We start from the raw sequence: 12530 nt of genomic DNA, 5'->3' as shown, positions 1-12530 counted from the left end.
ACCCCGCAACCTCTCCTCATCAGAATGATGAGAAGGAGAAATCCCCCCCCAGCAAAGAAAAGACAATGAGTCGGTGGCCTCTGCCACAGAACTAATGGATACGGATATAACCAAATTATCAGAAATGGAATTCAGAGTAACAATGGTCAAAATGATGTGTAGACTTGAAAAAAGTATTAATGAAAATGTTAATGAGAATATAGAATCTCTAAGGGCAGAAATGAGAGCGAATTTGGCAGAAATTAAAAATTCTATGAGCCAAATGCAGTCAAAACTAGAGGCTCTGATGGCCAGGGTGAATGAGGCAGAAGAACGTATCAGCGAACTGGAGGATGGGTTAGTAGAAGACAAAGCTAAAAGAGAATCTGGACTTAAAAAAATCCACGCTCAAGAATGTAGGTTACGGGAGATTACGGACTCAAAGAAAAGTTCCAATGTCAGAATCATCGGCATCCCCAAAGGGGTGGAGAAAAACAGAGGTCTAGAAGAGATATTTGAACAAATTGTAGCTGAAAACTTCCCTAATCCAGCAAGGGAAACAAACATTCATGTCCAAGAGGCAGAGGACCCCTCCCAAGCTCAACCACGACAAACCTATGCCACGTCACGTCATAGTGCAAATTCGCAAATATAAGATCCAAGGATACAGTATTGAAAGCGGCCAGGGCAAAGAAATTTCTCATGTACCAAGGCAAAGTTATCAGAATTACATCAGACATGTCTACACAGACCTGGAATGAGAGAAAGGGTTGGGGGGGGGGCATTTTTAAAGCTCTTTCAGAGAAAAACATGCAGCCAAGGATCCTTTATCCAGCAAGGCTGTCATTCAGAATTGATGGAGAAATAAAGACCTTCCAGAATCGCCAGTCATTGACCAATTTCGTAACCACGAAACCAGCCCTACAGGAGATATTAAGGGGGGGTTCTATAAAGGTAAAAAGGTTCTATACAGAACAGAAAGTCACAATCGATATAAACAAAGACTTTACTGGCAACATGGCATCATTAAAATCATATCTCTCAATATTCAGACTCAATGTAAATGGCCTAAATGCTCCCATAAAACGCCACAGGGTTGCAGATTGGATAAAAAGAAATGACCCATCCATTTGCTGTCACAAGAGACTCATTTTGAACCTAAAGATACATTCAGACTGAAATTAAAGGGATGGAATACCATCTTTCACGCAAATGGACCTCAAAAGAAAGCTGGGGTAGCAATTCTCATATCAGGCAGATTGGATTTTAAAGACTATAGTTAGAGACACAGAAGGGCACTATATTATTCTTAAAGGATGTATCCAACAAGTGGATATGACAATTATAAATATATATGCCCCCAACAGGGGAGCAGCAAGATACACAAGCCAACTCTTAACCAGAATAAAGAGACATATAGATAAAAATACATTAATAGTAGGGGACAACACTCCACTATCAGAAATAGACAGAACACCCATAAAAAATAGACAAAGAAACAAGGGCTTTGAATGCCATACTCGACGAGGTGGACCTCATAGATATATATATAGAACACTACACCCCAGAACCAAAGAATACTCATTCTATTCTAATGCCCATGGAACATTCTCAAGAATAGACCATGTTCTGGGACACAAAACAGGTCTCAACCAATACCAAAAGACTGAAATTATTCCCTGCATATTCTCAGACCACAACACTTTGAAAGTGGAACTCAACCACAAGGAAAAATTTGGAAGAAACTCAAACACTTGGAGACTAAGAACCATCCTGCTCAGGAATGATTCGATAAACCAGAAAATCAAAAATCAATTTAAACAATTTATGGAGACTAACGAGAATGAAAACACAACGGTCCAAAACCTATGGGATACTGCAAAGGCAGTAAGGGGGAAATACTCAGCCATCCAAGCCTCACTGAAAAGAATAGAAAAATCTAAAATGCAGTTTTTATATTCTCACCTCAAGAAGCTGGAACAGCAACAGAGGGACAGGCCTAATCCACGCACAAGGAAGCAGTTGACCAAAATTAGAGCAGAAATCAATGAATTAGAAACCAGGAGTACAGTAGAGCAGATCAACAGAACTAGAAGCTGGTTCTTTGAGAGAATCAATAAAATTGACAGACCACTGGCAAGACTTATCTAAAAGAATAGAGAAAGGACCCAGGTTAATAAAATTATGAATAAAAAAGGAGAGATCAGAACCAACACCAATGAAATTGGAAGGATTATTAGAAACTTTTATCAACAGCTTTATGCCAATAAATTAAGGAATCTGGAAGGAATCTGGAAGAGATGGAGGCCTTCCTGGAAAGCTATAAACTACCAAGACTGAAACAGGAAGAAATTGATTTTTTAAACAGGCCAATTAATTATGAAGAGATTGAGTCAGTGATAAACAACCTTCCAAATAACAAAACTCCAGGCCTGGATGGTTTTCCTTGGGAATTCTACCAAACATTCAAAGAAGAAATTATACCTATTCTCCTAAAGCTATTTCAAAAAATAGAAACAGAAGGAAAACTACCAAACTCATTCTATGAGGCCAATATTACCTTGATCCCCAAACCAGGCAAAGACCCCATCAAAAAGGAGAATTACAGACTGATTTCCCTAATGAATGTGGACGCCAAAATCCTCAACAAGATCCTGGCTAACAGAATCCAACAGTACATTAAAAGGATTATCCATCATGACCAAGTGGGATTCATCCCTGGGATGCAAGGGTGGTTCAACATTCACAAATCTATCAGTGTCTTAGATTTTATCCAGAAAGAAAAATTCAAAAATCATATGATTCTCTCTATAGATGCATAAAAAGCATTGGACAAAATATAGCATCCTTTCCTGATTAAAACCCTTCAGAGTGTAGGGATAGAGGGTACATTCCTCAATCTCATAAAAACCATCTATGAAAAGCCTACAGCAAATATCATCCTCAATGGGGAAAAGCTGGAAGCCTTTCCCTTAAGATCAGGAACACGACAAGGATGCCCACTCTCGCCACTATTATTCAACATAGTACTAGAAGTCCTTGCAACAGCAATCAGACAACAAAAAGGGAAAAAAGGTATTCAAATTGGCAAAGAAGAAGTCAAAATGTCTCTCTTCGCAGATGACATGATACTCTATATGGAAAACCCAAAAGAATCCACGCCCAAACTATTAGAAGTTATAGAACAATTCAGTAATGTGGCGGGATACAACATCAATGCTCAGAAATCAGTTGCATTTCTATACACGAAAAATGAGACTGAAGAAAGAGAAATTAGGGAATCCATCCCATTTACAATAGCACCAAAAACCATACGTTACCTTGGAATTAACTTAACCAGAGACGTAAAGGACCTATATTCTAGAAACTATAAATCACTCTTGAAAGACATTGAGGAAGACACAAAAGATGGAAAAATATTCCATGCTCATGGATCGGAAGAATTAACATAGTTAAAATGTCCATGCTACCCAGAGCAATCTACACTTTCAGTGCTATCCCGATCAAAATACCAATGATATTTTTCAAAGAACTGGAACAAATAGTCCTTGGAACCAGAAAAGGCCCCGAATTGCCAAGGAACTGTTGAAAAGGAAAAATTGGGGGCATCACTGTCCCCACAGTGGGGATTTCGAGCTGTACTACAAAGCTGTGATCACAAAGACAGCATGGTACTGGCACAAAAACAAACACATAGACCAATGGAACAGAATAGAGAACCCAGAAATGGACCCTCGGCTCTTTGGGCAATTAATCTTTGATAAAGCAGGAAAAAACATCCAGTGGAAAAAAGACAGTCTCTTCAATAAATGGTGCTGGGAAAATTGGACAGCTACATGCAAAAGAATGAAACTTGACCACTCTCTCACACCATACACAAAGATAAACTCCAAATGGACGAAAGACCTCTATGTGAGACAGGAATCCATCAAAATCCTAGAGGAGAACATAGGCAGCACTCTCTACGACATCGGCCAAAGCAACCTTTTTCATGACACATCTCCAAAGGCAAGAGAAACAAAAGATAAAATGAACTTGTGGGACTTCATCAAGATCAAAAGCTTCTGCACAGCCAAGGAAACAGTCAAAAAAACTAAGAGGCAGCCCACGGAATGGGAGAATATATTTGCAAATGATGCTACAGATAAAAGACTGGTATCCAAGATCTACAAAGAACTTCTCAAACTCAATATGCGAGAAACAAATAAATCATAAAATGGGCAGAAGATATGAACAGACACTTTTCCAATGATGACATACAAATGGCTAACAGACACATGAAAAAATGTTCAAAATCATTAGCCATCAGGGAAATTCAAATCAAAACCACACTAAGATACCAACTTACGCCAGTTAGAATGGCAAAAATTGACAAGGCAAGAAACAATTGCTGGAGAGATGTGGAGAAAGGGGATCCCTCCTACATTGTTGGTGGGAATGCAAGTTGGTACAGCCACTCTGGAAAACAGTGTGGAGGTCCCTTAAAAAGCTACCCTATGACCCAGCCATTGCACTACTGGATATTTACCCCAAAGATACAGACGTAGTGAAGAGAAGGGCCATATGCACCCCAATATTCATAGCAGCATTGCCCACAATAGCTAAATCGTGGAAGGAACCGAGATGCCCTTCAACAGATGACTGGATTAAGAAGTTGTGGTCCATATATACAATCGAATATTACTCAGCTATCAGAAAGAATGAGTTCTCAACATTTGCTGCAACATGGACGGCACTGGAGGAGATAATGCTAAGTGAAATAAGTCAAGCAGAGAAAGACAACGATCATATGATTTCTCTCATCTATGGAACATAAGAACTAGGAAGATCGGTAGGGGAAGAAAGGGATAAAGAAAGGGGGGTAATCAGAAGGGGGAATGAAGCAGGAGAGACTATGGACTCTGAGAAACAAACTGAGGGCTTCAGAGGGGAGGGGGGTGGGGGAATGGGATAGGCCGGTGATGGGTAGTAAGGAGGGCACATATTGCATGGTGCACTGGGTGTTATACGCAACTAATGAATCATCGACCTTTACATCATAAACCAGGGATGTACTGTATGGTGACTAACATAAAAAAAAACATTAAATTAAAAAAAACGCTCATTGATTTAATTAATATTGAGATCTGACATTTGCCACGGTATTTTTTCTTTTGTGAAAGGGTATTCCTATTCTCTGCCTCCTTAGCTCTTGAGATTTTTGGTGTTACCTTAGAAGTGATCTGGACTTCTTAGTATTGAAGGTATTAGCCTTTTGCCCTAGTTGTTACCAAAAATTTCTTCTGTTTTGTTTAAGCTTAGAATGCTACTGATGTGTGGAAATCTTTAAAGATTTTCCTCTGAAACTTCTTCCATTGCTGTCATGTTTAGAAAGTCTTTTTATATCTAGAGATTACATATTCATCAGTATTTATTTCTAGTTTGTGGTGTTACCTTTCAGATATTTCTGGAATTACAATATATGTTCATAGTATGGTTTTAATCTTAATTTTCTTCCCAAAGAGCTAACAAGTGCTCCATTGCTATTTATTAAATAATCTTTACTTATCCCACTAAGTTATAATGTCTCCCCATCTCATTTATTAAATTATTATGGATATGAGGCCCCATATCTGGGCTTCATGTCCTCTTTTCTAATTTGGCTATTCTTGAGCCAATAAAACTCTCAACGTATTACTAATTATTATATTACTAATATGACTTTATTAATAATAAACCCAAAATTAATTTTATAAGTACTGATATTTTAAAGATATTATCTTTTATCTACAATCATTTGTTTCAGTCTTCTTTTATATCTTTCAGTAGTTTTTATGTTTTCTTTGATAGTTCCTATTATCTTTTTAAGGCTATTCCTAGGCATTATATTTTAGTTGTTACTGTTGAAAAATTCTACAATTCTTAATGCCTCCCATTTGGTCTCTTCAGCAGAAGCTGGAAAATCCAGACCCACTCATCTGATTTAAACAGATGAGGTGAAAGGAACCGGAAGAGCCATGGTGAGGAGAGAAACACTAAGAGCTGTTCCATGCGGTGGCTGAGTGGTTCTCTGGAAACAATTCTATGAGACCACATAGTTTCCAGCTTCCCTTGAGCTTCCTGGATATTTACAATTACATATGAAAACGTCCATGACAGACTTACCCAGAATAAGACAGCACTTGCACAGAGGGTTATACGGACACATTTTCCCCAGGTAGTGAAGGGAACACGCTCTTGTTCCTTAAAAAAAAAAAAAAAAGGTTTAGTCCATCAAATGAGTACTCTGGTGAAATGATCTTTTTCCCCTGATTGGTCTCTAAATCCTAGGCTTAATTTTTTTTTTTTAATTAGTTTTCAAACATAGCCCCCCCCTTCCTCATAACTGCATTTTGTTGTTGTTGTTGCTGTTGTTAATTCAAATATACGCACAACAAGGCATCTGCAGTGCTCACTTTAATGGTGTTTTGAAAATGCAAGCATGAATAAGGAACTGTTTATCTGCCATGACCTTAGCTCGGGAGCCTGGGCACTTGACAATGCTAAGCTGTAGAGATACGTTCCTGAGCTCGTCTTTGACGTTGGACACGGCGACAGTGACAGTAAGCTCCACGGGTGTCTGCAAATACGAGGTATCCACTATGTGTTTCTTGGTTGAGCTTTATATATTAATTTGGTAGAGCTATGAGTTTTTAGCGTTTCCATGGCCCATACGAATATATTTAAGTTTAAAGAGATCAATACTTCTCAAGATTTACCTGGATTATACGAGCAGCTGTAGCGTGGTAATAGCTATAAATACTGACGCAACATTTACTCTGTGCCAGGTACTATTCTAAGTAGGCTCTGCACACTGACTCAATTAACCCTGACCACAGCCACGTGAGGAAGCAACTCCATTATTCCCGTTTTTATAGTTGAGGAAACTATGGCACAGAGGAGTTGACTCATTTGCCGAAGATCACTGAGCTAGTGAGTTGCTGTGCTTGGATTTGCAGGCAGTCTCCTTCCCCACACTTCATTACCACACTACAGGCTCTCTAAGCAACGGAGGCCGCGTGAGCAACGAAAGGAACATGAGGGAAAAAAATAAAGAAAAACGAACCTTCATCTTCAATCTTTTAACAAGCCATGTTTCAATGGAAATTTAACTTATTGGCAATTTTAAATTACCACATTGTCTTTTCTTCAGTACTTTTTCTATATTGCCAATATTCCATAAGCTTTTTTCCCAGCATTTAAAAGGTGTTTTCAACACCTAATTTTTTTTTTTAAAGATTTTATTTATTCGACAGAGAGAGAGACAGCCAGCGAGAGAGGGAACACAAGCAGGGGGAGTGGGAGAGGAAGAAGCAGGCTCATAGCGGAGGAGCCTGATGTGGGGCTCGATCCCGGAACGCCGGGATCACGCCCTGAGCTGAAGGCAGACGCTTAATGACTGCGCCACTCAGGCGCCCCTCAACACCTAATTTTATCTAAGTTTCTGCTTTCATTTCTGAATGTATAGTCTCTCAACAACACATGGTTTGACCTCATCATCTTGCACAGTAAACAGTGAGAACAATTCATAATGGGAATTATTTGAAGCTTGTTACATTGTAAAAGACAAATGTCACCTTCTGTTGATAATTGAACCTCATTTTTTTCCATTTATAAAATGAGGAGGTTGAACTGCTCCCTCCAGTCCCTTTTAGTGTTGGCATTCTATAAATCTGTGATTCAATTTATAAAATCTATACTTGGGGACATTTCCCATGCTCTTGGTAAAAGCATTTTCTTTCCAAGAATTATTCGTATTCAGAATTGACTGTCCTTATGCTGACGACTGCAAGTACCATCAGCTCCAAATTTTCTGTGTTGATGGAAAGGAGCAATAATGCAGATGATTCAAAAATTATCTTTCACTGGCTTTGGAATATCTATACAGAGAGATGTATAGTTTTATTTTTTTCTATTTTTGCAGCAGTGGTAGCAGAAGCAAATTTACCTTTCCAGTTATATAAAATGCCTAGCACAGGCCTAAACATAGGTGGACCTAACGAATGTTTCCCTTCTTCCTCGAGCCTTTCTTCAACTTTTGGATAAACGCCGCACAATCTGGTGCGCATCCCAACCAGAAGGTGGAGCAGTCACTAAGCCTTCGGGGAACACTAAGGGCAGCTCCTCTGGGATGAAGAAGGGGTCGTAACGATGAGGGGCATGTGAAAAATTGAGAATCAACTATAAAATCCAATGCGTCCTTCCTTGTACAACTATGTCATAGGGTCTATTTTTTGTTTTGCATTTTTTATCGACATGAAAGAAAGGACACAGACCAACGCATCTTTTCTTCTATGTTTTATGTTGGAGTCTCATTTTCCCCCCAATTTTACTTTTATTATAAAAGAAGGTGTCACATTTATCTCCTATGCCCACTGTTCTAAGCAATACTTCTTCACCTTGGCTGCATATTAGAATCCCCCGAGAAGCTTTAAAATATCCCTGTGCCCAGGATATACCCCAGGCCACTGTATACCACCAGAGTATATAGTGATGGGACCCAAGGCTTTTCAAGGTCCCCAGGGGATGAGATGTGCCACCACGGTTGAGAACCACTGTATAAACAGACCAAATCGCATCTCCATAGCGTTCTCTTTACCTGAGTAATCTCGTTGATCACCACGTGGGTACACTGGGCCTCATACTCGGGCCGGGGCTGCTCTTCCTGCTGTAATTCCACGGTGTCCCATTCATACTCAAGTTCTGCCTGGCGCCGCTTCCAAAACTCCAAAAACAAGGTGACTAACAGAGAGAGAACAGGAGCACGTGGTTCATCAGTGGTGACTGACGTTTCAGAAATCTGTATGAATTATTATAATTACCCACAGTGCTTTTATATACAGTCAGTAAAGCCTAACTTATAGGTGATACTAATGTTTACAAGAGAGAAGTTAATTCGTTTAAAGGCGATGTTGCTAATTTATTCAACCTGTGAAAACAGACTACAGCCACGGGAAGGGTAATAACATGACGGTCAGGAGGCAGGTGAGTGTGTCTAAGGCTAAGGCATCCGTCTGCTACTAGCACTTTATTGCCAACTAAAAAACACAAATTACCATAATTCAAAAACAATTTTTGGTCCATCCATCCTTCAGCCTGTTTGTCCTTACCCCCCCCCCTTCTCTTCTTTCTTAAAGGCTTGAGGGGGGCACTTTAGTAGTCCCCAAATCTCTACTTACCACCACCCAAGACACCCTAAGTTAAATATGGAAATATGATATTTTCCTCAACCCTGTGTGAAGTATGAACAAAATAATTTTTAGGAATCTTTACTATCTTTCAAAGCTTGTAACTTAAAATAATAAGTAGAAACAACATTCAATGTTGATTGAAAATGTAGATTCAGGGTAAATCCCTTAGACCCTTCTTTAAGTCAGCCTGGTACCCCTATGCCCTTCCTCTATGGAAATCCTGGCTTTCCTACTGGTCCACACACAAGTATTTTTATGTGCCAAGAATAAAGAGGGAAAAGACACAGGCCCTGCTTCAAGGAGCCACTAGGTGTGTAGGAACTCTGGTGATGCGGTTACGATCAAAGTAAGCAGAGGTGGCTCTGGGCCCGCAGAGCCACAGCATGTGACCAGCGTGTGGCTGTCCTGGAGGAGGGGACCCCTGCAGATGACGGAGTTAGAGTTGATCAGGTGAAGGTGGGACGTTAAGGCCACGTCCCCTGAGGGAGCAGCACATGCAAAGGCAAGGAAGCCAGAGAGTCAGATACTTTCCAGAAACAGCAAATATCTGGAAGTGAGTGCCCAGTGTCATGAGGAGGGTGGGGCAGCCGGAGGAGAGATGGCAGGGGCACATCACAAAGGACACTATGCCTGAAGTTACCTTCTCGTAAACACTGCAGGTGTTCTAGAGAGACTACAGGCAGGGACACCCGCCAGCAGGTACGTGACGAGGCCTGCTTGGGTGGGAGGAGAGAGAAGACAGTATGGTTGGCAGGTAGGACGCTTAGATGCAGGTGTGAGGCGTGTGAAGGGCAGGAAGAAGTCTAGGATGCCAACCAGGTTTCTGGCTTAAGTGATGCCCTAAATTCTAATGCCATTATCCACAATAAGAAGGGCAGTAAGAGGAGTGAAGCCAACAGGCTTGGTTCTAATCAGGTGCCTCTGGGCCACAGGGGAGACGTCCAATGGTAGGTAAATGTCTAGAACTCCGGAGAAAGATCTAGGCTGAGCCGGAAACTTTGTAAAGCAGTGACTGAGGCCATGAAGGGGACGAGATCACTAAATGAGGTGTAGAGGGGTAGCTCTCACCTGGGCTGCACATGAAAAGCATCTGGGAGCTTTAAAAACAAAACACTGAACCCAGGCACCACCCCTGAGTTTCTGACTTTATTGGACTAGAATGAGGCATGGGCACCGTGTTTTGTTTTTGCTTTAAAGGTCTACTATCAGTCCGAGTTGAGAACCGCTGGAGGAGACAGCAGAGAGAGGCCGGCCGACGTCCTGCAGACCGCATGGGGGGGCAGTCAGAGACGCAGGAGGCAATCCTGGCTCGGGGCGGGGCTGTGAGTGGCAGGAACTCAGCATGCCCCAGTGGTGAAGGCAGCTGAAATGGGTAAAGCACTCACTTCCCAGAAGGGTTTGCTTTGACTTTACTAATTTTCCAGGAACGATGAGTGAGAGTAGGAATAAGTTGGATGTTGGTATCGAGGTCAAATCCTGGCTCTGACAATTATTCAATGTGTGACTACCAGTAAACCTGTTCCAACTTTCTGAGCCCCCGTTTCCCGTTCTGTAGAACAGGGGCAGTAGGACCCACCTCACAGGGCTGTTGTGAGCTTAATGACATCATCTATGTAAAAGCCCTCCCACCCCTCGGTGGCAATTGCTATTAGTCCCCTCATTTTAGACACAGAGAGAGAGGCACAGAAAGGTTAAAATACCTGCCCGAGGTGACAGTGTGGGAGGCCAGGCGTTCTTGGCCCCAGAGCCCAAGCTGTGCTGACTCACCACGTGGTACTTCCTCAGGCTGCCTGCTGCTAGGCTGTCATGGGACGCCGGAAGGTGCCGTCTACGAAACCCTTGCATTTTACTTTGCAGGGTCCAGGGAAGACCCTGGTCTTGTATTATAACCATGCGTGGTTTTCGAGTGCTCCTGGACGACATCACTGCTGACTCACATTGCTGTGTCCCAGACTGAGGGCACCAGGACCTCAGGTGACTATGTGCCATGTCAGACAGGAATTTCCTGTTCTGTGCCTTTCGATCTTTCTCCCTCTGGAGGGGAGCACTGCACTTACGTTCTCTGGCAAACCACACATTGCGAGGCTCAGGTTGATTTGAGAGACACAGTTACGACTCTTATGTCAACATGTAATGAGAGAAGAGGGAAAGCGGCCGAGGATCTTGGGAATCCAGCACAGCTTGTCCTCTCAATCACGGTATCATGACATGTGAAGGAAGGAGGCATCACACGAAGAAGCCAGCCATACAGCATTGGTGGTTATAGCCAGCACTGCCCAAGGACAGGGGCGCCCCCTAGCACACGGTAGTGTTCCAGCTGCTGGAGGTCTGCTGCTGGAGAGCCGAGCCATTCGGCTGGGCCTTGAAACCATTCAGACCTCTTGACTCACAAAGCTGAGTGAGGTAGTTGAGCTTGCTCACCCTTTATTCCGACTTCCCAACCAAAGACTAGGTTTAAAAAATACATGTTTCCAGACTCTCTTGCAGCTAGGGGTCCCATCAGATGCCTGTGTGTGTCACTTAAACCAGAACTGAGTTGAATGGAGGTAGAGGTGGTTGCAGGAACGGCCTTATTTTGCTGGTGTGGGTGAAGCGGGACCGGTACAGTTCTGGAACTAACTGGCAGCAGCTATTTCCTGATCCCCGGGTGTAGCTGGCTAAGGCTACTGCCTTCCCGATTCCCCAGCTCCCCATAAGCCAAGGGTCTGGTGTTTTCCTGGAAATCACTAGGCCCCACCCAGAACTCAAAGGTGAAAATTAACAATGCAGCCATGCAGCCAAGAGCCTGGAGCCACGGAGAATCCAGTAGAAGTAGGTACGAAGTAACAAGCAGTAAGGAGAAGTGGATGTGCTAAGAACTGGCACTTTACCCTTGGGTTGGTGTTTAGAACTTGAGTCAGTATGAACGTGTGGGCTGGCTGGGCCTCAAAGGGTGGACATTATTCAGATGAGTATATGATTTGTACTACATTTATTACAAAAGCTTTTCGACCCTCACATTTTATAATTCCTAGGGAGCAGAAACATAGTAAAAATACTCTAACAGATGTGTGCACACAAGAGATGCTACGAGAATAAGAACAGTGGTGATATAAAGACTTCACATCATCCTCCCGCCTCTTCGGTTCTGCACCTTCTGATTTTCTGTAACAAGGTTCACGGCAGCGGTTCTCATAGGGCAGACGGAGCAGGAGAGGCAATATAAGACACTTAAAGACTTCATCATACATACATAACCTTGAAGATACACATATGCTGCTGCAAGCAGTGTTGCGATGTTTTCTGCATTCTAAAGCCTGATGACATAAAATCAGCTCAATATGCTTAAGTCAGTTCTATAAA

General features: G+C 42.1%; 1 protein-coding gene across 4 annotated transcripts in view; it reads right to left on the bottom strand.

The window, feature by feature from the left end:
• The window catches only part of ANO6 (anoctamin 6), a 186222-nt gene that overhangs the window by 33350 nt on the left and 140342 nt on the right, over positions 1-12530 (bottom strand). For all 4 annotated transcript variants that reach the window (XM_026502052.4, XM_026502051.4, XM_026502053.4 and 1 more), the window contains 2 exons: positions 8597-8739; positions 6124-6201 (listed from right to left, as the gene is read on the bottom strand). In XM_026502052.4, coding sequence (XP_026357837.2) covers positions 6124-6201; positions 8597-8739 — 221 coding nt within the window. The remainder of the gene's footprint in view (positions 1-6123; positions 6202-8596; positions 8740-12530) is intronic.

Source organism: Ursus arctos, unplaced genomic scaffold, assembly GCF_023065955.2.
Source record: "Ursus arctos isolate Adak ecotype North America unplaced genomic scaffold, UrsArc2.0 scaffold_26, whole genome shotgun sequence".
Classification (NCBI taxonomy): domain Eukaryota; kingdom Metazoa; phylum Chordata; class Mammalia; order Carnivora; family Ursidae; genus Ursus; species Ursus arctos.
This window is presented reverse-complemented; position numbering and strand designations above follow the sequence as displayed.